The sequence below is a fragment of the Salmo salar genome, chromosome ssa01, assembly GCF_905237065.1.
Source record: "Salmo salar chromosome ssa01, Ssal_v3.1, whole genome shotgun sequence".
NCBI classification, from domain to species: domain Eukaryota; kingdom Metazoa; phylum Chordata; class Actinopteri; order Salmoniformes; family Salmonidae; genus Salmo; species Salmo salar.
This window is the reverse complement of record NC_059442.1, coordinates 122,351,616-122,375,841: the sequence shown is the minus strand read 5'-3', so window position 1 is coordinate 122,375,841 and position 24,226 is coordinate 122,351,616. Positions and strand designations below refer to the sequence as shown.

At 40.6% G+C, this 24,226-nt stretch overlaps 1 protein-coding gene across 3 annotated transcripts in view; it reads left to right on the top strand.

Moving 5' to 3' along the window:
- Window positions 1-599: 599 nt before the first annotated feature.
- Window positions 600-24,226, top strand: part of LOC106595543 (protein ERGIC-53) — a 35,069-nt gene continuing 11,442 nt past the window's right edge. Inside the window, exons 1-11 of one of the 3 annotated variants that reach the window (XM_045688069.1) lie at window positions 600-858; window positions 2,544-2,698; window positions 4,221-4,328; window positions 4,621-4,682; window positions 5,227-5,326; window positions 5,551-5,677; window positions 7,965-8,023; window positions 8,255-8,387; window positions 10,493-10,677; window positions 20,685-20,755; window positions 20,851-20,954. In XM_045688069.1, the coding sequence (XP_045544025.1) occupies window positions 651-858; window positions 2,544-2,698; window positions 4,221-4,328; window positions 4,621-4,682; window positions 5,227-5,326; window positions 5,551-5,677; window positions 7,965-8,023; window positions 8,255-8,387; window positions 10,493-10,677; window positions 20,685-20,755; window positions 20,851-20,887 (1,245 nt within the window). In that variant the 5' untranslated portion in view covers window positions 600-650 and the 3' untranslated portion in view covers window positions 20,888-20,954. Of the gene's footprint in view, window positions 859-2,543; window positions 2,699-4,220; window positions 4,329-4,620; window positions 4,683-5,226; window positions 5,327-5,550; window positions 5,678-7,964; window positions 8,024-8,254; window positions 8,388-10,492; window positions 10,678-20,684; window positions 20,756-20,850; window positions 20,955-24,226 lie in introns of those variants that run through there. The other 2 variants (XM_045688067.1, XM_045688068.1) reach the window with 2 other exon arrangements.

The following is a 24,226-nucleotide window of genomic DNA, read 5'->3' as shown; positions in this document are numbered from 1 at the left end:
GACAAAAACTCACCCTCATTCTTATGTTTAATAAATCTATCGCAGGTTTACAATGATGGCAAAAAAACAACATTTGAGAGTGCGCTTACCCTGGTGCTAGAGGGAGTACGCAGCTGGAGGTTGAATGTTTGAAGGGGTACGGACTATAAAAAGTTTGGGAACCACTGATCTAGGGCATTTCAGAAAGCTGATTGAGGACCTTATTACTGATGAATGTGTTTGTTTTTTATGACGTTTTTCTTTTTGCTTGAATTTTGTATTTATATTTTGATGTGTGTATTTTCTGTAATTTATGATTCACTGATAAAATAACATGTAAATAAATAAAATAAATACAAATAGACATCACACTGGATGAAACCTGATCCTCTAAATAAGGCACATTTCTTTTAAAGAAACAGAATCGTTGTTTACATTGTGAAATAAATGCAGACACATACCAGGATACAATGTATAATTTATCTAAGGCTACAGTGTAATTTAGTTGCGTTCTGTGAAGTACAAGCAAGCTGCAACCGGTCATATTATACCTCAGTGGCCGCAACTCGGCTGTGTCTAGGATTCAACCAATAAGAAAGCGCCCTGTTGGCCCAACAGGCATTCCCGTCATCCTCTCTGTTTCAATGCTACGTAAGCAGTGATACCAAAAGATGGCGGTGACCATTGGAAGGTGTCTGGCTGTTGATGCTTGTTTATTAATATTAACTTTAACATGTCATCACAGTAATGCCGATAATGTTGTTGCCGGTGCATCGACTGAAGAAGCCCCACACCGCCGATTTGAATACAAGTACAGTTTCAAGGGACCGCACCTGTCTCAAACCGACGGGATTATTCCTTTTTGGGTGCACATTGGAAGTAAGTTTCAGTTTGACTGGCTAGGCTGTTGCTTACCGTTATCAATGATCATAACCTATAAATAGGTATAGTGGAAAATCAGCTGCGATAGCTATTTTGCATGTAGGGGAAACATTTGACACGTTTGTTGTAACTATCCGGCTACTGCCTGCTGTAGAGAAGTTCTGTAGGGGGATCAGTTCATTGTTGTGTAGAGAAGTTCTCGACTGTGCAGACTTGGCTTGCTACAGTTTCTAAACATGATATCAAACTCGTTTCAACATGTCATGGCCGTTAAATAGCCAGCAGCTTTAGAATACTATAGAGAAGCAGGAGAAGAGAAAGGTACATGCACCGTCAGGCAATATGCGACTCTTATCCAGAGTGACTTAGTTAGTGAATTCATCTTAAGATAGATAGTTAGGTGGGACAACCACATCACAGGCTTAAGTAACTACACTTTTCCTCAATAAACTAGTTCTCAGTAAAGTCGGAGCTAAAGGGGGAGGAATATTTTAAAATACTCTTTTGAAGAGGTAGGGTTTCAGGCACTTGCCTGCCAGCTGGCTAAATCACCCTACCCAAAGTAGTACCATCTGTATACCTGCCAGCCCACTTTTTTTTTTTTAGCTGACACTTAATAGTTCAGTTGGTTCCTTTCTACAATAGTCTTACAAAGAAACATGGATGACTTGCACACAGAGAGATAAATCTGGAATGTTAACATTCCTCTTGTTAGTCCAAGTTTTGGATTTCTCCTTGCAACACACAACCACTCACATGATACAGCAGGCAGGTTTCACAATACCTAATATTTGAGAGCGCTTTTGAAGTTGGCGAGCATTGAATTTCTTTCCTATTGAAGTGGCCTGCTTGTCACCTAGTCTGGTATGGTTTTGTGTAACGTAAAGGGTTAACAAATCAGTATGTTTAAAAACCATGCAACGGTCCAGCTGATGACGCACCCAGATTTGAGTCCATTTTACAATGGTGCCCTTTTGTTATCAGTATAGGCTGTAGTGAGATGGCATGTGGCTCTACACATGTACAATTGTCATTTAGAATTTGGTCACACCAAATAAGTGTAGGCAAAGGTCCATATGCCAAAGCCTGGTTGCACTAGACTAGTTGCTATTACCCATATTTCTCTTTTCCCAGGCCTTATCTGTCTTGGCTAGACAATAAAGCCTAACACGAGCGAGGTAATTTGGATATAGCATGATCTTGTTTCTAGCCATAAGCCTGACAAGCATGGCTTAACAGTGCATGGCTTAACATTGCACTGTTAACAATACTAGGCCTTTTATAATGTCTCTCTGTCCTTTACATAGGAGGCTTTCAGATATATTAATGTTACTGACAGCGGGCCTTGGACATAATCCCAGGAGCACACGTATTAAGGTGTGCATGGGCTGAACACACATTTATGTTCCTAACCTCAAGCTTTGTAAGAAAATTAACTTCCTGGTCAATTGTTTTCCCTGTGCCAATAAGCTACTGTTTCTCCATATGTAGTTACACTATACAGTTAAACAAGTATTTCTGGACCTTCGCAGAGTGAGGTTTCTGTTCAGTTTAAATTCAGTAACTTTTTGAATGCATGAGAAGCTACTTTTTTTTTTGTCAGTTAGGACAGTATGAATGCATTGAACATTAACTAGAATGTACCCCTCCCAACCCTGCAAACTATCAACCTTGTGTTCCAGATGCCATCCCCAGTGCCGACCAGGTCCGTATCACCCCCTCTCTCAGGAGTCAGAAGGGCTCAGTCTGGACCAAAAACACGGTCAACTTTGACCACTGGGAGGTTGAGGTGACCTTTCGTGTGTCTGGACGGGGGAAGATGGGAGCTGACGGCCTGGTAAGAACTGAATAACACCTTATTTCTATGGTTTCCATACACTGAATTTTTCACTGCTGAGCTGAACTGTACTCGGCTGATTACAACTCTACCATAGTTGCTGGAACCTATGGCTTCTATTCACTTTGACTCTAGACCAGGGATGGGCAACTGATGAGGGTGGGGGATCACAAAAAACAAAACTCATGAGAGGCCACAGTGGCTCGTGGGTCTGCATACCCACATCCATGCCCCACCTTGCGAGCAAAACATTTAGTGGCCCCCCTCGTGACAGCGAAGAGAGAAAAAAAAAACTTGAAAGTTATTTTTATATTTTATTTCCTGCTAATCTACACTTTGCCATGGGGTGGAGAGAAGATTTTGCAGTTTTACTGATCATTTCCTGCAATTCTACAAATTTTTCCATAGGGTGGAGGCACATGTTTGCAGTTTTTAATATGGTAACTGATGATCATTGGGCCCCACACCGGTCGGTAGTTCGGTCATGCTTACTACGAGTTTACATAGCTGGCCACTAGACTAACTTACCAACCTAAATGTTTTTTTGCTGACATGGGCTAATTAAGTGACTGCTGATGCACAATGAAATGCACCTTGTGTATTCGATGATTCTAACGCTCAACAGTAAGTTGAGAGTTAGTGCCCATCTCTGCTTTAGACCTTTTCACACTACATGTTGTAGCTGATCAAGCTGTACTTTACAGGCCTGGTTACGCATCCATCTTAGTTGCTGGAACAATGCTAGAAAGGACAATGTGAAAAGAGCCAGTTAAATATCAGGGCCAGCACTAGGGCTGGACAGTAATTGTGTAAATGACATTTATGGATGAAGACCATCATGAAAATTAAATAACTGTTGTAAACGTTTTAATAATAAATATATCAACTTCATTTAAGTCGACCAACTTTACCCAAAAGCAGTAAAGTAAACGTAAGCCTGGTTAATTAAACAGCCTCTATTAGGAAAGAGGAGACAAAACTAGCCGGTTTTAGAATTATGTGTTGTGAAACAAACAGCTGACTGAAGACGGGACAGCCAGGTATTCAAAAATACGAGACTTGCAGTTGAATGGTCTGGTTTCAAATATAGTGGTATGGTTTCTACCCTCTGCTACAGTTAATTCATTATTTCTAGACTGATAAAGGATGGTGTGAAAAAGTTATTTCTGTCCATTGAGACATAGTCCTATATATTATGGTGGCTGTTGTGCTAGTAGAGGATGTGGAGTTGTACTGACCTACAGGCTCAGACTTCAGGTTAATAACCATGTTTATCTCTGTCGGTCCTGTCCCTGTGTGGCTCAGTTGGTGAAAGTTTGGCGCTAGTAACTCCAAGGTCGTGGGTTCAATTCCTACATTATGCTTTGACTATACTTTACATCTTACTGTATCTATTGTCCCCATGTTTATCTCTCTGCCTGTTTGCTGCTCTACTGTTACATATAGTTATTTAGACAGTTAAACAAGTATTTTTGGTCCTTCAGTCTCTCCATGTCTTAATTTCTGTCTGTCCCTCTAATAGGCGATATGGTTCACCACTGCACAAGGCCTAGATGGTCCTGTCTATGGAGCCGCTGACAACTGGAATGGCATCGGCATCTTCTTCGATTCCTTTGACAACGATGGGAAGGTTGGTTGCCATATTAATTATATATTCATAAAATACAAAATATAATGCATTTATTTATTTACTCATAGGTAAAATCAAGTGTATATCATATACCTTTAATATTAAATTACTACAATGCAAATTATAGGAATAATAGATTGATACTATACACACTTGGATACAAAAACTGTTTTCATACTTTCAAGTAGTATGCCTAGGTCTGATGAGGACGTATGCTGGGATTGGATAAAATAAACCCAAATGACCTTCAAAACATAGATTAGGTATATTAATGTTTAACTGTTTGTTTTAGAAAAATAACCCTGCTGTGCTGGTGGTGGGAAACAATGGCAAACTTGTTTATGATCACCCAAAGTAAGTCAACATTTCCTTGCCTCACTGACATCACAAAAGGAAAATGTAAATAATTTAAAGAAGATTAGAAAATATTATACAGTATATTTGTGGTTAGAGATTATAGTCCTATCTCTTCCTAATCTCCCTTGACAGTGAAAGCTTTAAATCACTTCTCTGTGCCAGTTGATCTAGGCCTATGTCTTAGAGTTCACACTGTTTTCTGTTTTGTCACTGCTGAAAATGCAGTTTACAATAATAGGAGGAAATTACATTTGAAATGTTTTCCTTAATTTCTCAAATCTCTAAAACATTTACTTTTGGAAATGTTATTTGTTTGACCATACTGTATATGGAGCATTTTATCCTCTGCACTTGCTTTTCGTGCTGCTATCATACATGTGTATTTCATACGTTATATGGATCAACGTTGGCCTTTGTTCTTTTGTCTTATTGTCGATTCTTGTGGGGATCAATTAATTTATCTTGAAATATACTGTATGAAGTACTACTACTATAATATAGTGTTCAGTTTTAGTGTCTAAACAGGATTCTTTTTTTGAAGTGATGGTACGACTCAAGCCCTGGGAACATGCTTAAGAGACTTTCGTAACAAACCCTATCCTGTCAGAGCCAAAATAACATACTACAAGAAGACACTAACGGTAGGACAATATTCAATCAATGTTCTCAAATAATCTCTCACCCTTGTACTCATCGATACCACTGTCTATACTCTGATCTCTGCCTTTTTACTCTGTTTTTCTCCACATCAGAGATGTAGATACTGAACAGTTTTGCATTGTGCACAAAAAAAAGCCTCATCTTTTTATATTGGGCATTTTTCAATTGATTGCCTTAATTGACATGCTGTTCTCTGTCCCCTCAGGTGCTGATCAACAATGGTTTCACACCAGATAAGGATGACTATGAGTTCTGTACCAAGGTGGACAACATGATCATTCCTCAGGAGGGCTACTTTGGCATCTCAGCTGCCACGGGAGGTCTAGCAGGTGGTACTTGGTAACAATTTACTTAAGGCCTGCAGGTGTAATGCATTATAATGTGGTTGTAATGTATTATTAAACTTGCCAAAAGCAAGTTTGTCATTTCTTTCTAATTAGATTTGACTCTTCTGTAAACATTAATTTAACTGCTTAAAATGTCACGCTAGGATTATTATTGTCAGGCAAAAGTTCAGCTAAACCTAGGTTATGGCAAAGTGACAAAGAATTTTTATAAAGTTGAAGCTCATTTACTGCATTTCTTCACAATTTAAAAAATGTCATGTAATTTAAAGAACAGCCAAACAAAAGCATAAATTGACTCCAGCCTTTATCACCTTGGCTTGTATAGTTTCATGTCAAGTCAAACAGCATCTACAGTGAGGGGGAAAAAGTATTTGATCCCCTGCTGTTTTTGTACGTTTTCCCACTGACAAAGAAATGATCAGTCTATCATTTTAATGGTAGGTTTATTTCAACAGTGAGAGACAGAATAACAACAAAAAAATCCAGGAAAACGCATGTAAAAAATGTTATAAAATTATTTGCATTTTAATGAGGGAAATAAGTATTTGACCCCTCTGCAAAACATGACTTAGTACTTGGTGGCAAAACCCTTGTTGGCAATCACAGAGGTCAGACATTTATTGTAGTTGGCCACCAGGTTTGCACACATCTCAGGAGGGATTTTGTCCCACTCCTCTTTGCAGATCTTCTCCAAGTCATTAAGGTTTCCAGGCTGATGTTTGGCAACTCGAACCTTCAGCTCCCTCCACAGATTCTCTATGGGATTAATGTCTGGAGACTGGCTAGGCCACTCCAGGACCTTAATGTGCTGCTTCTTGAGCCACTCCTTTGTTGCCTTGGCTGTGTGTTTTGGGTCATTGTCATGCTGGAATACCCATCCACGACCCATTTTCAATGCCCAGGCTGAGGGAAGGAGGTTCTCACCCAAGATTTGACGGTACATGGCCCCGTCCATCGTCCCTTTGATGCGGTGAAGTTATCCTGACCCCTTAGCAGAAAAACACCCCCAAAGCATGTTTCCACCTCCATGTTTGACGGTGTGGATGGTGTTCTTAGTGTCATAGGCAGCATTCTTCCTCCTCCTACAAACACTTTGAGTTGATGCCAAAGAGCTCCATTTTGGTCTCATCTGACCACAACACTTTCACCAGTTGTCCACTGAATCATTCAGATGTTCATTAGCAAACTTCAGACGGGCATGTATATGTGCTTTCTTGAGCAGGGGGACATTGCGGGTGCTGCAGGATTTCAGTCCTTCACGGTGTAGTGTGTTACCAATTGTTTTCTTGGTGACTATGGTCCCAGCTGCCTTGATATCATTGACAAAATCCTCCCGTGTAGTTCTGGGCTGATTCCTCACCGTTCTCATGATCATTGCAACTCCACGAGGTGAGTTCTTGCATGGAGCCCCAGGCCGAGGGATATTGACAGTTCTTTTGTGTTTCTTCCATTTGCGAATAATCCCACCAACTGTCACCTTCTCACCAAGCTGCTTTGCGATGGTCTTGTAGCCCATTCCAGCCTTGTGTAGGTCAACAATCTTGTCCCTGACATCCTTGGAGAGCTCTTTGGTCTTGGCCATGGTGGAGAGTTTGGAATCTGATCGCTTCTGTGGACAGGTGTCTTTTATACAGGTAACAAACTGAGATTAGGAGCACTCCCTTTAACAGTTTGCTCCTAATCTCAGCTCGTTACTGTATAAAAGACACCTGGGAGCCAGAAATCTTTCTGATTGAGAGGGGGTCAAATACTTATTTCCCTCATTAAAATGCAAATCAATTTATAACATTTTTGACATGCGTTTTTCTGGATTTTTTTGTTGTTATTCTGTCTCTCACTGTTCAAATAAACCTACCATTAAAATTATAGACTGATCATTTCTTTGTCAGTGGGCAAACGTACAAAATCAGCAGGGGATCAAATACTTTACTTTTTCCCCTCACTGTACAGCCATCTTTTGAGAGAAGTATTGCTGTTCACTGCAGAGCTGTGTCGATGTGCTTTTCATAGTCCTCTAAGCCTGCCAGCCAGGCAAACATCTTTCCCCCCTGCTCAGAGCTAACCGCATTGTCCTAAAGCCAGCCCGCTAATACCGCTACACTGAATTTGCTTTTTAATTGGGATTGGAATGATTTTCATAGCCTTTTTTAAATTGTTGGTGTTGAACTTGGATATGGCGACTGCCATACCCAATTGATGCCCTTGCTTAACGTTACATCATGATAGATTTATTTTTAAATGATGTTTAATGCATTTTTTTTAAATCTTCCAGATGACCATGATGTCCTGTCCTTCTTGACGTTCAGACTAACAGAACCTGGCCAAGAACTGGTAGCTAGATTTTCTTAGTTATACTTCTCAGAGCTGGTATGTCGTCTTATTTTCTACCACTACCAGTTCTTAGTTATACCAATCTCCAGTAATATTTAATTGGAAGAAGATCTGAGTGAAATTGTGACTTGTGTGGGTATTTCAATAGGTGTATGATAAAGCGTGATATAAGTAAGGGGCCTCAGTCTCTTCGGTGCGGGTTCAGAGTGGTTGTTTTCTGTCCCATTGAAGCCTGCACCTGAAGCAGAGATGCCCAAGGAGGAGCAGGACAAGTACCAGGAGGAATTTGAGAACTTTCAGCAGGAGCTAGACAAAAAGAAAGATGACTATCAGAAGGAGCATCCGGAAGTCCAGAGAGAACCCAGTTAGTTTCACTGAAAAAATGTGTTATACTTCATACTTTTTATATTGCGACTAATATACTTTATTTAATATTGATATTAATATATATAATATATATATAATATTCAATAGTTTGGTCAATTAAATGTAACTAAAGACAGACGCACACTATATAAGCTCCCCGTAATTTATTGGTTAAAACACCACATTTTTGGCATCAGTGCCTTCTTCAGGGTGAAGAACGCACTGTGATGCCGAAATGTGGTTTACACAATAAATTACTGGGTGTATATGTGTGTGTGTATATATATAGATATATAGATAGATAGAGAGTTGAAGTCGGAAGTTTACATGCACCTTAGCTAAATGCATTTAAACTCAGTTTTTCACAATTACTGACATTTAATCCTAGTAAAGATTCCCTGTTTTAGGTCAGTTAGGATTACCACTTTATTTTAAGAATGTGAAATGCCAATAATAGTACAGTGATTGATTTCAGCTTTAGTTTTTTTCATCACATTCCCAGAGGGTCAGAAGTTTACATACTCAATTAGTATTTGGCAGCATTGCCTTTAAATTGTTTAATTTGGGTCAAACGTTTCGGGTAGCCTTCCACAAGCTCCCCACAATAAGTTGGGTGAATTTTGGCCCATTCCTCCTGACAGAGCTGGTGTAACTGAGTCAGGTTTGTAGGCCTCCTTGCTTGCACACGCTTTTTCAGTACTGCCCACAAATGTTCTATAGAATTGAGGTCAGGGCTTTGTGATGGCCACTCCAATACCTTGACTTTGTTGTCCTTAAGCCATTTTGCCACAACTTCGGAAGTATGCTTGGGAACATTGTTCATTTGGAAGACCCATTTGCGACCAAGCTTTAACTTCCTGACTGATTTCTTGAGATGTTGCTTCAATATATACACAGTTTTCCTCCCTCATGATGCCATCTATTTTGTGAAGTGCACCAGTCCCTCCTGCAGCAAAGCACCCCCACAACATGATGCTGCCACCCCCGTGCTTCTCGGTTTGGATTGTGGTGTTCGGCTTGAAAGCATCCCCCTTTTTCCTCTAAACATAATGATGGTCATTATGGCCAAACAGTTCTATTTTTGTTTCATTAGACCAGACTTTCTTTGTCCCCATGTGCAGTTGCAAACTGTAATCTGGCTTTTTTATGGCGGTTTTGGAGCAGTGGCTTCTTCCTTGCTGAGCAGCCTTTCAGGTTATGTCGATATAGGACTCATTTTACTGTGGATATAGATACGTTTGTACCGGTTTCCTCCAGCATCTTCACAAGGTCCTTTGCTGTTGTTCTGGGATTGATTTGCACTTTTCGCACCAAATTACGTTCATCTCTAGGAGACAGAACGTGTCTTCTTCCTGAGCGGAATGATGGCTGCGTGGTCCCATGGTGTTTGTACTTGCATACTATTTTTTTGTACAGATGAACGTGGTACCTTCAGGCGCTTGGAAATTGCTCCCAAGGATGACCCAGACTTGTGGAGGTCTACAATTATTTTTCCGAGGTCTTGGCTAATTTATTTGGATTTTTGCATGATGTCAAGCAAAGTGGCACTGAGTTTTGAAGGTAGGCCTTGAAATACATCCACAGGTACACCTCCAATTGACTCAAATGATGTCAATTAGCCTATCAGAAGCTTCTAAAGCAATGACATTTTCTGGAATTTTCCAAGCTTTTTAAAGGCACGGTCAACGTAGTGTATGTAAACTTCTGACCCACTGGATTTATGATACCGTGAAATAATCTGACTGTAAACAATTGTGGGAAAAATTACTTGTGTCATGCACAAAGTAGATGTCCTAACCAACTTGCCAAAACTTTAGTTTGTTAACAAGAAATTTGTGGGGTGGTTGAAAAACGAGTTATTGACTCCAACCTAAGTGTTAATGACTCTGACTTAGGTGTTTTGTAAACTTCCGACTTCAACTGCGTGTGTGTGTGTGACTCTGTATAACCTACAGTTGGTCAGCACAATTTTAAATAACAGAAAACAAATCAAGTCTAATGCAGGTTATTGGCTACTTTGTACATACTAGATGCTAACAATGGATGCTAGGCTGTCAAGATGCTAATACTTGGTGCAACAGGTGTGTCCTGTTCTGTGTTAAGTCGAGGAAATGTACGAGAGTGTCAACGACAGGGAGATCCGCCAGGTGTTTGAGGGTCAGAACCAGATCCACCAGGAGATCAAACAGCTTCACCGTCAGCTGGCCATGATCCTCGACGAACAGAGCCGCTATGTCTCTGTGGTTACAGACGAGATATCCAAACGCCATGGGGAGTTGGTGGGACAGGTAGGAAGTTTGAGTGTACACTCGCACAAACATTTACATTACGCACATAATTACAACTACCTACTGCTCTGACAGAAACCTTGCATCCAGGAGGGAAGGTTTCATTCATTAATACCACTGCAGACTATGGCACTAACCTCAGACGTTTACTCTGTTTTGTTCACCTCAATATTGCCATTAACTTTGCTAGACTTGAACTGAAATAGGTGCTGGTAATAATGTTGTGTGCCGGTGCTGTTTATATTTAGGTGCAGGTACTCTGCAGGAAATACTATTGTGCTAATATTCTTCAAAAGGTGCAGGAACTCAAGCAGTAAAAATCTTGAGGTGCCGGTACTCTGCTCCAGTTAGCTCCTGCCCAAGTCAAGCATGGGCCATGGACATACAGTGCCTTCAGAAACTATTCACAACCCTCGACCTTTTTCAAAATTTTGTTACAAAGTGGTATTAAAAATGATTTTTTTAACGATCTACACAAAATACTCTAATGTAAAAGTGGAGGAAAAATTCTAGCATTTCCCAAAAAATTGCATGAAAAATAACACTAACGTATTTTGATTATATAAGTATTGAACCCCTGACTCAATACATGTTAGAATCACCTTTGGCAGTGATTACATACTGTGCCTTGCGAAAGTATTCGGCCCCCTTGAACTTTTCGACCTTTTGCCACATTTCAGGCTTCAAACATAAAGATATAAAACTGTAATTTTTTGTGAAGAATCAACAACAAGTGGGACACAATCATGAAGTGGAACGAAATGTATTGGATATTTCAAACTTTTTTAACAAATAAAAAACTGAAAAATTGGGCGTGCAAAATTATTCAGCCCCTTTACTTTCAGTGCAGCAAACTCTCCAGAAGTTCAGTGAGGATCTCTGAATGATCCAATGTTGACCTAAATGACTAATGATGATGATAAATAGAATCCACCTGTGTGTAATCAAGTCTCCGTATAAATGCACCTGCTCTGTGATAGTCTCAGAGGTCCGTTTAAAGCGCAGAGAGCATCATGAAGAACAAGGAACACACCAGGCAGGTCCGAGATACTGTTGTGGAGAAGTTTAAAGCCGGATTTGGATACAAAAAGATTTCCCAAGCTTTAAACATCCCAAGGAGCGCTGTGCAAGCGATAATATTGAAATGGAAGGAGTATCAGACCACTGCAAATCTACGAAGACCCGGCCGTCCCTCTAAACTTTCAGCTCATACAAGGAGAAGACTGATCAGAGATGCAGGCAAGAGGCCCATGATCGCTCTGGATGAACTGCAGAGATCTACAGCTGAGGTGGGAGACTCTGTCCATAGGACAACAATCAGTCATATACTGCACAAATCTGGCCTTTATGGAAGAGTGGCAAGAAGAAAGCCATTTCTTAAAGATATCCATAAAAAGTGTTGTTTAAAGTTTGCCACTAGCCACCTGGGAGACACACCAAACATGTGGAAGAAGGTGCTCTGGTCAGATGAAACCAAAATCAAAACTTTTTGGCAACAATGCAAAACGTTATGTTTGGCGTAAAAGCAACACAGCTCATCACCCTGAACACACCATCCCCACTGTCAAACATGGTGGTGGCAGCATCATGGTTTGGGCCTGCTTTTCTTCAGCAGGGGCAGGGAAGATGGTTAAAATTGATGGGAAGATGGATGGAGCCAAATACAGGTCCATTCTGGAAAACCTGATGGAGTCTGCAAAAGACCTGAGACTGGGACGGAGATTTGTCTTCCAACAAGACAATGATCCAAAACATAAAGCAAAATCTACAATGGAATGGTTCACAAATAAACATATCCAGGTGTTAGAATGGCCAAGTCAAAGTCCAGACCTGAATCCAATAAAGAATCTGTGGAAAGAACTGAAAACTGCTGTTCACAAACGCTCTCCATCCAACCTCACTGGGCTCGAGCTGTTTTGCAAGGAGGAATGGGCAAACATTTCAGTCTCTCGATGTGCAAAACTGATAGAGACATACCCCAAGCGACTTACAGCTGTAATCGCAGCAAAAGGTGGTGCTACAAAGTATTAACTTAAGGGGGCTGAATAATTTTGTACAGCCAATTTTTCAGTTTTTTATTTGTTAAAAAAGTTTGAAATATCCAATAAATTTCGTTCCACTTCATAATTGTGTCCCACTTGTTGTTGATTCTTCACAAAAAAATAGTTTTATATCTTTATGTTTGAAGCCTGAAATGTGGCAAAAGGTCAACGTTCAAGGGGGCCGAATACTTTCGCAAGGCACTGTATGTGACTCTTTCTGGGTAAGTATCTAAGAGCTTTACAACATTTCCCACGTATTATTTTCAAAATTCTTCAAGCTATGTTAAATTAGTTGTTGATCATTGCAACCATTTTCAGGTCTTATAGACTTTCAAGCAGATTTAAGTCAAAACTAATTCAGGAACATGCACTGTCTTCTTGGTAAGCAACTCTTGTACAAAGCAGACTGTACAAGGTTTTCCTCTAGGATTTTACCTGTGCTTAGGTCATGATGCAGCCACCACTAAGCTTGAAAATATGGAGAGTGATACTCAGTAATGTGTTGTATTGGATGTGCCCCAAAGAAAACACTTTGTATTCAGGAGAAAAAAAAGTAGAACACATTTTTTGCAGTATTACTTTAGTGCCTTGTTGCAAACAGGATGCATGTTTTGGGATATTTTTATTCTGTACAGGCTTCCGTTTCACTCTGTCTGTTACAAATCCCTTTGGCCCTGCAGTCTAGGGGGGATGGAAACGAGACCCGTAACATATCTCATACAAATCATAATAGTGTAAAGGAACAGTGAGAACTAATAACCACAGACAACTTAACTTTACCATCAAACACTAATGGTTTATTGTTTAAACACGTTAATGGGGTGTGGGAAAAGGGGCTGAGCTGGACCCAAGGAAAGAAATAATATATATCCAAAAGCACCCCTAAGCTAGTCTACCTGCTTCAATACAGCTAGCTAAGTAACCAAGAAAATACAGCGGGTGGTCCGCCCAGTTCTAACTAGTGTTCTTAGACAAAGTATTCCTACGGGTAATGTATGCCCATGGGCGACTTGGCTTGGTACCCCCTTTTCCCACCAAATAAACAGTCAAACACCATAAAACATACTCACATAATACCGGACAAATGTGATATGTAGGAGTAAAAACCAAAAGACAGATCTCCAGAGAGAACTGATTGGGATACTTTTAAACCAAGGGGATGTGATTGGGTAAGGGAAAAGGAGCAGGTGTCTTCTGATTAGTGACTGATTGGCGGCACTTGTGAATAGGGCAGAAGGAAAGAAAATACACACACACACACACACACACACACACACACACACACAGGATACCTGTATCCGTAACACTGTCAATTAGGTTAGTATTGTGGATATCTACAATGTTGTTGATCCATCCTTAGGAGAGAGCTTTCACAGCCATTAAACTCCCAACTCTTTTTAAAGTCACCATTGGCCTCATGGTGACATCCCTGGGCGGTTTCCTTCCTTTCAGGCAGCTGAGTTAAGAAGCATGCATGTATCAAATTCAATTTTTCACATGTGCCGAATGCAACAGGTGTAGACCTTACAGTGAAATGCTTACTTACAAGTCCTTAACCAAAAATGCAAAAATGCAGTTTTTTTAAAGTAACAAATAATTAAAGAGCAGTGGTAAAATAACCATAGCGAGACTATATACAGGAGGTACAGAGTCGGTGTGCGGGGGCACCGGTTAGTCGAGGTAATATGTACATGTAGGTAGAGTTATTAACTTCACTAGGGTAGGGGGCAGCATTCTAAATTTTGGATGAAAAGCGTGCCCAAGATAAATTGCCTGTTCCTCAGGCCCAGAAGCTAGGATATGCATATAATTGGTAGACTTGGATAGAAAACACGCTAAAGTTTCCAAGACTGTTAAAATAATGCCTGTGAGTATAACAGAACTGAAATGGCAGGCAACAACCTGAGGAAAATCCATCCAGGAAATGCTTTTATTTTGAAATGGCTGTTTTTCCATTGAAAGCCTATCCACCATTCAAAGACTTAGGACTCAGTTCACGATCTCTGTGGCTTCTTCTACATGTGGCCAGTCTTTAGGCATTGTTTCAGGCATTTACGCTGAAAAATGAGGGAGATACTGCACTTTCAATGAGTGGTCAGTGGAAATTTCCCAACGTGTCCAGCGTGCGATCGGGAGCGTACCTTTTCTTGTTTCTCCTTTTCTATTGATGAACCTTTTGTCCGGTTGAAATATTGATTATTTATGACAAAAACAACCTGAGAATTTATTTTAAACATCGTTTGACATATTTCTACGAACTTTTATTGTACTTTTTAGATTTTTCGTCTGTCTGTTGTGACCGCTCTTTGTTCCATTGAATTGCTGAGGTTTTTGGACATAAAGAGGGACTTTATCTAACAAAACAAACATTTATTGTGTAACATGGAGTCTTCGGAGTGCAACCATATGAAGATCATCAAAGGTAAGTGATACATTTTATCGCTACTTCTGACTTTTGTAACTCCTCTACTTGGCTTGTTACTGTTTGTAATGATTTGTCTGCTGGGCGCTGTTCTCAGATAATCGCAAGGTATGCTTTCACCGTAAAGCCTTTTTGGAATCTGACACCGTGGTTGGATTAACAAGAAGTTAGCGTCCCACACCCCCTAGTGAGGTTGAAGTGACTGCATAGATAATAACAGAGTAGCAGCAGTGTAAAAGAGAGGGGGGCAATGCAAATAGTCTGGGTAGCCATTTGATGAGATGTTCAGGTGTCTTATGGCTTGGGGGTAGAAACTGTTTAGAAGCCTCTTGGACCTAGACTTGGTGGTGACTGGGTGTATTGATACGCCATCCAAAGTGTAATTAACTTCTTCACCATGCCCAAAGGGAAATATTTTTTATTTGTATTTAAGTCTACCAGCAGCTACCCTTCTTTCCAAGGCATTGGAAAACCTCCCTGTTGTTACTGGTTGAATCTGTTTTGAAATTCACTGCTCGACTGAGGGACCTTACAAATATCTGTATGTGTGGGGTAGAGAAATGAGGTAGTCCATTCAAAAATAATTTATATAACTATGATTGCACACGGTGAGTCCATGCAACTTATTTAGTTACTTGTTAACTTCTTATGGGCCTCCCACCTGGCCAACATCCGGTGAAATCGCAGAGTGCGAAATTCAAACTACAGAATTATAAATATTTAACTTTCTTAAAATCACAAGTGTAATACATCAAAATAAAGCTTAACTTCTTGTTAATCCAGCCGCTGTGTCAGATTTCAAAAAGACTTTACAGCGAAAGCAAACTATGCGATTATCTGAGGACAGTGCCCTGCATACAAAAGCATGAAAAACATAATTCAACCAGGCAGGTGCGCCACGAAAGTCAGAAATGGCGATATAATAAATGCCTTACCTTTGATCTTCTTCTGTTGGCACTCCAATGGTCCTTTTGTTCGATAATGTCCTTCTTTATATCCATAAAAACTCAGTTTAGCTGGCGCGCTTCAGTCAATAATCCACCCAGTTTCCCTCAATCAAAATGCATACAATATTAAGCCCAAACGTTACTAATAAACTTTTCCAAACAAGTCAAACAACGTTTATAATCAAAGCTTAGGTACCCTAATACGTAAATAACCGATAAAATTTAAGACGGAGAATCGTTGTCGTCTTCACCGGAGAAAAATACCAAAGAACCCGCTCTCTTCCACGCGCTTGGAAACAGTACAACCAAAATGGGAGCCACCTAGAAAAACTACAATTTCTGGCTCATTTTTCCAAAAACCAGCATGAAACTCTTTCTAAAGACTGACATCTAGTGGAAGCCCTAGGAACTGCAATCTGGTAGGATTTCGCCTTATAATAAAAGTGACAGCCATTGAAAGCAGTGGAAGGCAGAATATTTTTTGGGCGATGGTTTGTCCTCGGGATTTCGCCTGCCATATCAGTTCTGTTATACTCAGACATAATTTTAACAGTTTTACAAACTTCAGAGTGTTTTCTATCCAAATGGAGCTTCCATCAGGAACTTGCCAGCTAACTAGCTACTAGTCTTTGTTAGCCACGGCTAGCGGTCCTCGCCTTAGCTTGGACAACACCTGCCAATCTGCACAGCGCGATATCAACCCAGAGCATATCGGACTGATTCTCTCTACCGTATCACTGGATTCCGGCTGCTCTGGATCATTACACCGGATCATTACTCCGGATCATTGCAGTTAGCTAGCTGCAAACGAGTGGCTACTGTTGGCTACGCCTCTGTCCCGAAGCATGCACCAGCTGGCCTTGAGCTAGCCTCGAGCTAGGCCCATATACCAGCTAATTCTAGGGCTACTATACCTCCTTTGCCAATTGGCCTGGACCCTTTATTGTCGACACGGAGACCCACCGATCCATCATGACTGGACTGCCGACGTGATCGCCTGATGTGGTCTCAACAGGCTATTCTGTTACGATGTCGCCGAAGAACCAGATACTAGCCCCGGCCCGCTAGCTTTTCTGAACGTTGTGTCCCCTGCTCGCCTAGCGTAGTAGTGACTACCAAACAGCACCCTGACTCGCCTATTGCTGCTCTTTTGACCCTATAATCACTCGGCTACACAGCTGATGCCCCCTGGACTGTTTCAATAACACGGTACCTCATTTGTTTACCTGTCGGCCCCAGCCCAGAACTCAGGTCCTGTATGTACCTAACTTAGCCGCTCTGCCCATTCATCGCCATTTACCCGTTGTCTTAGCTCTCCTGATCAACACCTGTGATTGCTTTATGGCTCTCTCTAATGTCAATATGCCTTGTCTACTGCTGTCTTGGCTAGTTTTTACTTTTATTTCACTGTAGAGCCTTCAGTCCCTCTCAAAATGCCTTAGCTCTTTCCTCACACCCCACACACATGCGGAGACCTCACCTGGCTTAACTTGTCACTCAACGCCTAGGTTTACCTCCACTGTACTCACATCCTGCCAAACCCTTGTCTGTACATTATGCCTTGAATCTATTCTACCACGCCCAGAAATCTGCTTCTTTTATTCTCTGTCCCCAATGCACTAGACGACCAGTTCTTATAGCCTTTAGTCGTACCCTTATCCTACACCTCCTTTGTTCCTCTGGTGATGTAGAGGTTAACCCAGGCCCTGTAGCCCCTAGTTCCACTCCTATTCCCCAGGCGCTATCATTTGTTGACTTCTGTAACCGTAAAAGCCTTGGTTTCGTGCATGTTAACATCATAAACCTCCTCACTCAGTTTTTTTTATTCCCTGCTTTAGCAAACAACGCCAACCTTGATTTCCTATCCATGTCTGAATCCTGGCTTAGGAAGGCCACCAAAAATTCTGAAATTTCCATCCCCAACTACAACATTTTCCGCCAAGATTGAACTGCCTAAGGGGGTGGAGTTTGCCTGCGGAGTTCTGTCATACTGTCTAGAGGATGCCTGGTTATTCTTTAAGTGCTTTCCTCACCATCTTAAAAAAGCAAGCCCCATTCAAAAAATGTAGAACTAAAAACCGATATAGCCCTTGGTTCACTCCAGACCTGACTGCCCTTGACCAGCACAAACATCCTGTGGCATACTGCATTAGCATCGAATAGCCCCTGCGATATGCAACTTTTCAGGGAAGTCAGGAACCAATACACACAGGCAGTTAGGAAAGCAAAGGTTATCTTTTTCAAACAGAAATTTGCATCCTGTAGCACAAACTCCAAAAGGTTCTGGAACACTAAACTCCATGGAGAATAAGAGCAGCTGCTCACTGCACTGAGGCTAGGAAACACTGTCACCACCAATAAATTTGCGATAATCGAGAATTTCAATAAGTATTTTTCTACGGTTGGCCATGCTTTCCATCTGGCTACCCCTACCCCGGTCAACTGCTCTGCACCCCCCACAGCAGCTTGCCCAAGCCTCCCCCATTTCTCCTTCACCCAAATCCAGATAGCTGATGTTCTGAAAGGGCTGCAAAATCTGGACCCCTACCCTACCCTGCCATTCTAGAGTATTCGAAAGCCAAGTTAACAATCAGATCACCGACCATTTCAAATCCCACTGTACCTTCTCTGCTATGCAATCTGGTTTCCGAGCTGATCATGGGTGCACTTCAGCCACACTCAAGGTCCTAAACGATTTCATAGCCGTCATCGATAAAAGACAGTACTGTGCAGCTGTATTCATCGACCTGTCCAAGGCTTTCGACTGTCAATTACTACATTATCGGCAGGCTCAACAGCCTTGGTTTCTCAAATGACTGCCTCGCCTGGTTCACCAACTACTTCTCTGATAGAGGTCAAATTGGAGGGCCTGTTGTCTGGACCTCTGGCAGTCTCTAGGGGAGTGCCACAGGGTTCAATTCTCGGGCTGACTCTCTTCTCTGTATACATCAATGATGTTGCTCTTGCTGCTGGTGATTCTCTGATCCACCTTTACACAGACGATTCCATTCTGTGTACTTCTGGCCTTTCTTTGGACACTGTGCTAACAAACCTCCAGACGAGCTTCAATGCCATACGGCACTCATTCCGTGGCCTCCAACTGCTCTTAAATGCAAGCAAACTTAGTGCATGCTCTTCAACCGTTTGCTGCCCGCACCCACCCGCCCGTCTAGCAACACTACTCTGGACAGTTCTGACTTAGAATATGTGGACAACTACAAATACCTAGGTGTCTGGTTAGACTGTAAACTCTCTTTCCAGACTCACATTAAGCATCTCCAATCCAAAATTAAATCTAGAATCGGCTTCCTATTTCGCAACAAATCATCCTTCACTCATGCTGCCAAACATATCCTCGTAAAACTGACTATCCTACCGATCCTTGACTTCGGCGATGTCATTTACAAAATAGCCTCCAACACTCTACTCAGCAAATTGGATGCAGTCTATCACGGTGCCATCCGTTTTGTCACCAAAGCCCCATACACTACCCACCACTGCGACCTGTATGCTCTCGTTGGCTGGCCCTCGCTTCATATTCATCGCCAAACCCACTGGCTCCAGGTCATCTATAAGTCTCTGCTAGGTAAAGCCCCGCCTTATCTCAGCTTGTTAACCACTATGGTCACCATAGCAGCACCCACCCGTCGCACGCGCTCCAGCAGGTATATTTCCCTGGTCATCCCCAAAGCCAACACCCCTTTTGGCTGCCTTTCCTTCCAGTTGTCTGCTGCCAATGATTGGAATGAATTGCAAAAATCACTGAAGCTGGAGACTCCCATATCTCCCTCACTAACTTTAAGCATCAGCTGTCAGAGCAGCTTGCCGATCATTGCACCTGTACATAGCCCATCTGTAAATAGCCCACCAAACTACCTCATCCCATATTATTTATTTTTTTGCTCCTTTACACCCCAGTAGCTCTACTTGCCCATTCATCTTCTGCACATCTATCACTCCAATGTTTAATTGCTAAATTGTAATTATTTCACCACTATAGCCTATTTATTGCCTTACCTCCCTAATCTTACTACATTTGCACACACTGTATATAGACTTTTCTATTGTGTTATCCCATGTGGTGTTTTTGTTGCACTGCTTTGCTTTATCTTGGCCAGGTCGCAGTTGTAAATGAGAACTTGTTCTCAACTGGCCTACCTGGTTAAATAAAGGTAAAATAAAATGTTTCCTGACCTTTTGTGCCATAGGTTAACCATGTGATGGGTTTAGGTAAGAAGCTAACGAGGTTCAGACTACATAATCTCACTTTCAATCAGATGCTGCTTCCTCATTTTAGCATTTCCTTTTTATTCATTTGTAAGAACATAATTCTACTTTGACATTTATAGGATGGTGGGTGTGTTGTCACTGGCCTACACACACCAATTTAATTAATGGATACATTTTAATACATTTTATAACAATGTGAAAAAAGTCAAGGGGTATGAATACTTTCTGAAGGGTATGAATACTTTCTGAAGGCACTGTATGTATGCCAGTTTTATTACTAAAAAGGAAAGATGCCTTTACTCAAACATCTTTCAGTAATTTATCCTTAGGTATAAAACATTTATTATTTTAATTGTTGATCTTTAGGCTCCTAGTCAAGAAATGGGTGCAGTGGTCGCAACACAACAGGAGATACTGAGAAACCTGAACGAGTTGAGGTAAGTGCAGTAGCAATGACCATTGTTTTGTTTTCTTTATCTGTATTTGTTTATCACCTTCAATGCTGCAGAAATGTTTTGGTACTTTTCCCCAGATCTGTGCCTCGACACAATCCTGTCTCGGAACTCTAGGACAATTCCTTTGACCTCGTTGCTTGGTTTTTGCTCTGTAGTGCACTGTCAAATGTGGGACCTTATATAGACTGGTGTGTGTGCCTATCCAAATCATGTCCAATCCATTCAATTTACCACAGACTCCAATCAAGTTGTACAAACATCAAGGATCATCAATGGAAACAGGATGTGTCTAAGCTCAATTTCGAGTCTTATAACAATGGGTCTGAATACTTATGTAAATAAGGTATTTCTGTTTTTTATTTGTAATAAATTAGCAATTTTCTATGAACCTGTTTTCACTTTGTCATTATGGGGTATTGTGTGTAGATTGAGGGGGGAAAATTATGTAATCCATTTTAGAATAAGGCTGTAACGTAACAAAATGTGGAAAAAGTCAAGGGGTCTGAATACTTTCTGAATGCAGAAAGTATTCACACCCCTGTACTTTTTCCACATTTTGTTGTGTGAAAGGTATAATTAAAATGGATTTAATTGTAATCTACACAAAATACTCTGTGGAAGAACATTTTTTTTTTTTTGTGGGGGGGTTAGTCTTAGTTAGATAAGTATTCACTACGGTTTAATATTTCCCTGGTGTTTTGCAAATGCTCCATCCCAAGAACAATCTGTTTTCCTCTGGGTAACCGGGTATTTCTCACCAAAAAAAAGGTGAAATACATTCTAAAGCATATAAATAACCAGACAGAAGCATGTGCTATTCTAAGGTGAATTATACATTCAATTTAAATGTTCTTATTGCATTCGTTATTCTAAAAATGTATAGTAATTCTAAAGCGATTAATAAAACTTGTATGTCATCTGTATTTCTAAATAATTGTTAAATTACAAGCTTAGTTGGTATAGCCACGGAAAAAGTCAGCAACCTTCCCACTAGCCATGATTGGCTAAGATAATGAATGGGCTGGACATGCCAAGAGATGAGTTTGGATTTGTCTGCCATGTAGCTTGCTTCTGTCTATAACATGAGCTGGTCAGTATGTGTAGAAAGGATTACCTAACGCATCTTTTTTTAAGATATCACGTAGTAGAACTGCATAAGTGTTGCTCTCCACTTTCTGGAGGACCGAGTTTTGAAATTAGTGGAATTAGAGTATGATAGCTAAGGAGATGGAGACAATGCTGGCGTTTTGATTGCAAATATGCAGAGGGAGATGAAAAGAGAACACACAGAAGTCTGTTGTATAAAACGCCTGTCTCCGAATTACATCTTCAAACTAATATGCTGACCAGACTGCCCGCATGGCATGCGTTGCAAAAAAAGAAATGTAAACAAACATGTTATTCAATTATTGCACCCACACTGCTCGCGAGCGTCTGCGTTGCCAGGGACTAAAATAGAAGTCGGTTCTATTTGTGAGGCTGATCGCAGTGCAAGTCCTGCCTCTCCCGTCTCCTTATTGGTTTATAGAAGAAGATACCCAAGTGCCACCTCCTCATTGGTTATACCCACGTGGGTGGTTGAAAGATGAACTGAGTTCGCCTGGTCATCGTGGTAACTGAGATGCCAATCACCATATAAAGTCCAAAGAAGAAAAAGCCTGGTAGGAGGAGAGATGACTAGAAACGATTCGTTTGACCGTTTTATGTGTGGATTAATTGTCGGAGTAGAGGACCTTGTGCATTTCAGGTAAAATAACAACTTAACGTTTATATCCCAGACTAATTAGCTAGCTAAATTGCCATAAATGTTTAATGCCTTTCGACCAGTCCCCAAATTAATATAATTAGTTCTACCAATCGGTGCCCTTCTTTTCAAAGCATTTGGAAACTTATTTTATTTTATTTTTTTAAATCTGTGCTTGATATTCACCACTTGACTGAGGGACCTTAAAATTATCTGAATGTGTTTGGTATAATCATACAGTAGTCATTCAAAACTCATGTTAACCACAAATACTGCACACAGTGAGTCCACACAACTTATGTGATCTGCTAAGCAAAATTCTACTCCTGAACTTATTTAGGCTTGCCATAAAGGGGTTTTAATATGTATTGACTCAACATATTTCAGCTTTTCTTTTTTAATTAATTAAAACACATCCCCCCCCCCCCCCCCCAAAATCGACTTTGACATTATGGGGTATTGTGTAGATCAGTGAACAATTAGCTCCATACTCTACATTTGGGAGTGTTACTGCTTACTTGAAACTGTTCCTATTCTTTAGCTACCTCTGTTATTTGACAAGATCATGTTTCTGATTGAAATTACATTTCTTATAATGTATTATTACTAGCAGGAGGGGTACGTCCTTTGCTTCTAGACAATATTAAAAGGAATTTAAGATGATTACAAAGCCAAAAAGACTGACAAATGAAAGCAATTGGAAGGCTATAAGTATCAAGCTCTCGAGGGAACTGTGACATCAAGAAAGCAATCAGAAGGAGTCCTGTCTTTTGTATCTGTGTATGAAGGATGTATTTAAGACTGATGTCTAATACTCTGAAGATAAATGGTGCTAAGATGTGGCCTTTTCTTGCAGCCATCCCAGGGCCACATGGCACAGAGCACACAGAGCTGAAGGATAGTCATACAGTATAAGACGTTTGTATAAACAATCTAATTTGTTTCTCAAAATTACAAAGCAAGAAAATCTCTCTTGAGAAAGTAAGTAAACATTTATTAAACCATGTATATAATCTTTATCTCATCCAAGTGACCCATTTATGAAAAATCCCTTCTCAGATCAGAGAACATAATTTAACAGAGACCACAGTAAGACAAAGTCATATAATTATTGTCTATATAAAGGGGTCATGAATTTAAAGAGGTCATAATCTACCTGAATATAATCTAATACAGCTCAATCACCTGTTAATGAATTATAGATTATAGGCCAGATGTGCATCTATACTATATTTGTAAACATTTATTATGTCAATCAAATTATGCTACAGAAACTCACGATGAGCCCATTAAAGTATTTTCACGTCCGGATGAAAAGCGTGCCCAAAGTAAACTGCCTGCTACTCAGGCCCAGAACCTAGGATATGTTTATAATTAGTAGATTTGGATAGAAAAAAACACTGAAGTTTCTAAAACTGTTAGAATAATGTCTGAGAAAACAGAACTGATTTGGCAGGCGAAACCCCGAGCACAATCCATCCAGGAAAAAATAAAAAAATAATTGAGGTCACTGTTTTCCAATGGTTTTCTATGTTAGACCTGATTTTATTAGGGCCCAGATTGCAGTTCCTATGGCTTCCACTAGATGTCAGGTCTTTAGAAATGGTTCGATGTTTTTCTTTTGAGAAATTAAGAAGTAGGGCTGTTCTTTGAAGGTGTCACTCTGAAGGGCTTTAGTCTTTTGTTGTGTGTGAACTGGCAGCGCGCTT